At 37.2% G+C, this 4,670-nt stretch overlaps 1 protein-coding gene across 4 annotated transcripts; it reads right to left on the bottom strand.

The window, feature by feature from the left end:
- Positions 1 to 367: 367 nt before the first annotated feature.
- Positions 368 to 3,565, bottom strand: LOC125218902 (protein CfxQ-like). Of its 4 annotated transcripts, none has more exons than XM_048120702.1 (9): positions 3,444 to 3,565; positions 2,827 to 2,966; positions 2,590 to 2,700; positions 2,388 to 2,486; positions 2,181 to 2,291; positions 1,773 to 2,076; positions 1,548 to 1,687; positions 860 to 1,443; positions 368 to 537 (listed from the first exon to the last, which is right to left on the bottom strand). In XM_048120702.1, exons 2-8 carry the CDS (start codon positions 2,953 to 2,955, stop codon positions 907 to 909), a joined length of 1,431 nt encoding a protein of 476 aa, XP_047976659.1. In that variant the 5' UTR covers positions 2,956 to 2,966; positions 3,444 to 3,565; the 3' UTR covers positions 368 to 537; positions 860 to 906. The 4 variants fall into 4 exon arrangements, with proteins under 4 accessions (XP_047976659.1, XP_047976658.1, XP_047976656.1 ...); XM_048120701.1 differs by lacking the exon at positions 368 to 537 and adding an exon at positions 616 to 725; XM_048120699.1 differs by lacking the exon at positions 368 to 537 and having other exon boundaries at positions 616 to 1,443.
- Between the last annotated feature and the right edge of the window lie 1,105 nt (positions 3,566 to 4,670).

Raw genomic sequence — 4,670 nt, 5'->3', positions numbered from 1 at the left:
TGAAATACAATCTTTACTACACCAGCATTTATGTTTTTGGTAAAAGTTGTTCAAGACAGTTGTGAGCTGGGCTGGGCTGTGTTATACTAGTTCAAAATATTGACGAATATTAAAACCCCACAAACTTCATTTACAATAATTGGTTATAGTTCGTTTCTAGAAATATGCACATTAGTATATTTTAATTCCTCGGCTATCGATGTGAATCAAATAGTAGGTTTTACCTTTTTAGCGATTTTGAAACTCATTTTAGTATAAAGTTTGCTCTTGTAGGCCATGATCGAGCCAAATGGACAAATGATGAAGTTTGGAACGTAAAAGAATTGTCGAGAAGCTGTGCACATGTCCTTAAACGAAATTTCACCCAAAAACAAGTTACACGAGCCACACAAGTTGTTAAACAAGACACACATGCCGCGTGGAATGACTCTATCAATCCAGAAAAATTCACATGGACCGCGAGCGAACCATGCGGCTCACATGGAGGCTACTATTCTGTCCAGATGAAAAGACGCAGCCCGTGTAGAAGCCACTATTCTACATAGAACATATCAAACGGACCGTGTGAATTGTCAACGGAACTTCTTTGTAATTTCATGTTCAGACTGTACTATATGAATTAACAAAGAGAAACTTCATTTCAACAAGAGAAAGTTCTTACATTGCCATGAAACAATGACCTCTTAGATATGGTATAGTCGAATAGTTCCAGTGATGCATTAAGACTTAATAACATACAAATCAATAAAAAATGAATCAATGAGAGTTAGTCAGATGAATGAACATGAATTACAAATTGAGTTAATACTCATGAAAACAAAACCAAAGTACAGAAAATAAACCAATATGTAAGGTCTACCTGCTGAGATAGTAGACAAAGAATGAACAGCTCCTACTTCTCGTCACTCAACGCGTCAACAACCGAAGCCCCGCTGACAAATCCTCCAAGGTGATGGTAAGCAAAGACTCTGTGTCTATACATTCAAAATCAATCCTCAAATCCAGATTCTCTCTAGCATTTACCAGCATCGGACCTACTAGACCTCCATTCATCTCTCTACGCTGTTTTTCACTCGTTTCCAGTTCAATCATCGCTTGGATGGCATCTACACTACACGAAGGATGTAACTTAAATCCATACAAAAGACTACTGTCACCCTGATTGCACATTTTAAGATGAAGGATCCTGGCCAAATCTTCACTATTGAAGTCATCAAAGTGGAAAAATTTTGTCACCCTTCTGCAGAAGCCCTCATTTGAAGCTATTACACGCTTCATGGGTTCGCTATACCCAGCAAATATGACAACCACTTTTCCAGTGTCCATGACAGACATGATCTCCTCCAATGCTTCTAATCCGTAATCTTTGTCATCTGACTTTTGCGTTGGTATCAGGCGATATGCTTCATCTACAAAGAGAATACCACCCTCGGCTTCTTGAATCTGTAAAAGTGCACCTAGTTAGAATTCTTAAGAAGCGAAGATAGTTGAAATACAGATGGCTACTTATTTTTATGAAAAAGTACAAATTTTCTAGAAGGTTTTACCTTTCTTCTTGTCTTTGGCCCTGTATGCCCAACAAATTCTCCAACCAAATCTGTTCTTTGCACTTCTGTTACTTTATCTGTTGGAAGTACTCCCACCATGTGCAGTAGTTTCCCTAAAACTCGGGCTACCATAGTTTTACCTGTAAGAGAATATCAATAAGATCAATTGGCATACCAAACAAATAAAAAAAAAGTAAGGAGTAATTCCAGAGAACAGTTCACTACCTGTTCCAGGATTTCCGAGAAAGGCCATATGAGGCAGTCTTCTGGCTCCAATTTTGAGTCCAAGGGATCGTCGCCTCTCATCTAAAAGCATCCCCTTTGCCCATTTCCGTAGCTGTAGCTTCAGCGCATCTAGGCCCACTATATTTGATAATTCAATTTCAAGTGCATCCATCTTGGCTTTGGTCTCGCTGCATGCTTCAATGGCTTTTTGTTTTCTCTGTTCTTCAAGATGTCGTATGAGGAGATCCCGCAATTTATCATTACCTGATCCGTGTGACAGATGATTCAAAGGAGTCATTCCCTCCTGCACTTGAGGGTATTTAGAGTAAGCATCAACCAAGAGGATACAATCAAGAATGGAATAAATTCAAAAGAGTCCATAGAATAAACTTATCAAACAGATCATACATTATCTTCAGCACTGCAATTGGCTTTATACTCTAGCAATGTATTAACAGTTGAGAAATCTTCAGCTCGAAGCGAGTGCCAGACAGCTAGATGTAAAGGAGTCATTCCGTTCTGCCAGATAAATTGGACCAGATGAGGTGAGAAGACATTAAAAACCTGAGACAAAATAAGAGTTGCAAAAGACAACTTAAAGAAGCCACAACTCACATTTGCCTTTGCCTCAACAGCAGCACCACGAGCAAGGAGCAACCTTGCAGCCTCATTACACCCATTCTTTGCTGCCATATGCAATGGAGTTTCTCCATACTTTCCGATTAATAAGATGAAGGTGCATAAGCAAGTCAATAAAAATGTTTTGTTTCTTGAAGAAAATACAAAAGCAATGCTAATTTAAATACTCGTAATGTACCATATTCATGGCCTCCATTTCCACTTTCTCAGGTCCTCGCCAATCGAGAAGAAGTTTTATAATCTCAATATTGTTGTAACCAGCAGAAACATGAAGGGGTGTCTGTGCCATCTATATGCCATAAATTAAAAGACTTCAGCTTAACAATAAAAATACACTTTAGCTGAATAAGCAAAATACTTTCTGGCATAATGAATACAAAACGTGGAAGGATAGAAAGAGATATGTGGATCATACCACGGGGTTCCGGTCATTGAGAAGGGAAGGGTTGTTGTGAAGCAACCTCTGGAATGCACTGACATCTCCAGACTGCGCAAAGCCATGGATTGTGGCAGGCTTCAAAGATCTGGGCCGTTGGTCCTTCATTTTCTGCACCACTATGATTGATTTCAGTGAAAATATCTACAGATTGATTATAAATGAAGCACAAATTCATATTATTCCATGGCATAAACAGTGGAAATCCCCATTGTTTCAAGCCACACAAAACTCTGAAATTTTCCATGTACTCTAAGGTTCAAACGTACCCAAATAGCTACTACTACTGGAAAACACACAATGCAGCTAAGTCCTAACCGATTGAAATTCAGAAGCAAGTGTCCAATTTTCCAGATTGATTTAAAAAGTAGTTGCCTTTAAAAAATGAAGCCTAAGAATATGATATCTAAAGGATATTTCTACTAACTTTACAGGAATTTCAGCCAAAATAATTGCATAAACCGAACCGAATTCCGGAGCTGGTTGGCATATAGCTAAAGCAACATGGGAAATGAAATGTAATGGGGCGAAATAATCGATTGAATGAAGAAGATTCGACAAAAATGTGAGAAACAAGAAGCAAAAAATGATCGAACCTTAAATTTGAGCTCGAGAAACCCTCGATCTAATCCCTATACTCTGGCGACGACGGGCTACACAACAATTATCTGCTGTCCCGTCGCCTGGGAGATGATCTGGTATTCTCTCTGACCTTGATTCTTTCTCTACTGGAACAAAAATTGGGATATATATACTCCAATTTTTCTATTTTAATTATACCAGATTTTTACATATTTTTGGTGCTACTATGTCTATAAGACATCTCCAACCATTTACACCAAACTCAAACCCATTTTTCTAATATACTCACATTAAAAAGTAGTTTTACTCCAATCATTTACATCAAATTTAAAATTTACACCATTTTTAGATTTTTGTTAAACAAAATTTTTGCACTAACACCATATTTGGTGTTGTTTCACAAAAAACACCAAAAATGAGTTTGAGTTTAGTATATGATTGAAGAAGATTTCTACACCAAAACTCATTTATGGAGTAGATGGTGTAACTTTCACTTTCATTTGATCGATACTTTGAATGGTGGTCTCTTTTTGTTTTTATTTTACATAAAAGAAATTATCTAGTAAGTATTGAATACTTACTCGTAGAAAATAGAATCACTAAATCTAGGCTGAATTTTGCTGTCATCGTGAAAGTTAAATCGAATATATACATATATATATATATATATATATATATATAATGGTGAATATGTTGTAATAAATGTCTATGCCTCTGTATTCCGTTGTCACGCTGGTTATGTTATTTTAGCGTGATCATTTATTTTTATCAATAATTGCCCAATAATGATCGAGATAGGCTGGATAATTTGGAATGTTGTATTTATTGTCTTAACACATTCTCAATTTTTTTGCCATTAAATTTTAAAACCAAATCATTGGGGAGTGTTTGGTTGGTCATTTAGAGCCTCTAATTGGGCCTTATCTTCAACTATTATATGTTTGGTTGGTTACTTTCCATTTCTATATGGCCCTAGTATTTGGCCAAGGCCTGGCAAAAATAAGTTATTTCTTTAGATACCCAATCTCTCCAAATCGGTGGTTCTGCGTCTCTGCACAGGTGAGTTAAGGAATTCATAGGTAGGAACTTACCTAGATAACCCCAAATTTGCCTATTTTCAACCCAGATCAATTCTATCTCTCTTCCTTCGCATCGGATTTTCCCACGGTTCTGCAATGAGAAAGGTCACTCAATCCAGCAAGGGCGGCCATATCCATCGGAAACTCTTTCATTGACAGTTG

This window comes from Salvia hispanica, chromosome 4, assembly GCF_023119035.1.
Source record: "Salvia hispanica cultivar TCC Black 2014 chromosome 4, UniMelb_Shisp_WGS_1.0, whole genome shotgun sequence".
Lineage (NCBI taxonomy): Eukaryota > Viridiplantae > Streptophyta > Magnoliopsida > Lamiales > Lamiaceae > Salvia > Salvia hispanica.
Note: the sequence above shows the minus strand (reverse complement) of the source record. Positions and strands in the feature narration are given on the sequence as shown.

Excerpts from the sequence above, each read along its gene's own strand:
- LOC125218902 (XM_048120702.1), bottom strand. The coding sequence starts at position 2,955 with ATGAAGGACCAACGGCCCAGATCTTTGAAGCCTGCCACAATCCATGGC. Across the intron at positions 2,701-2,826 it reads TCAATGACCGGAACCCCGTG|ATGGCACAGACACCCCTTCA; the intron begins GTATGATCCACA and ends TATGGCATATAG. Across the intron at positions 1,688-1,772 it reads TCTCGGAAATCCTGGAACAG|GTAAAACTATGGTAGCCCGA; the intron begins GTAGTGAACTGT and ends ATTCTCTTACAG.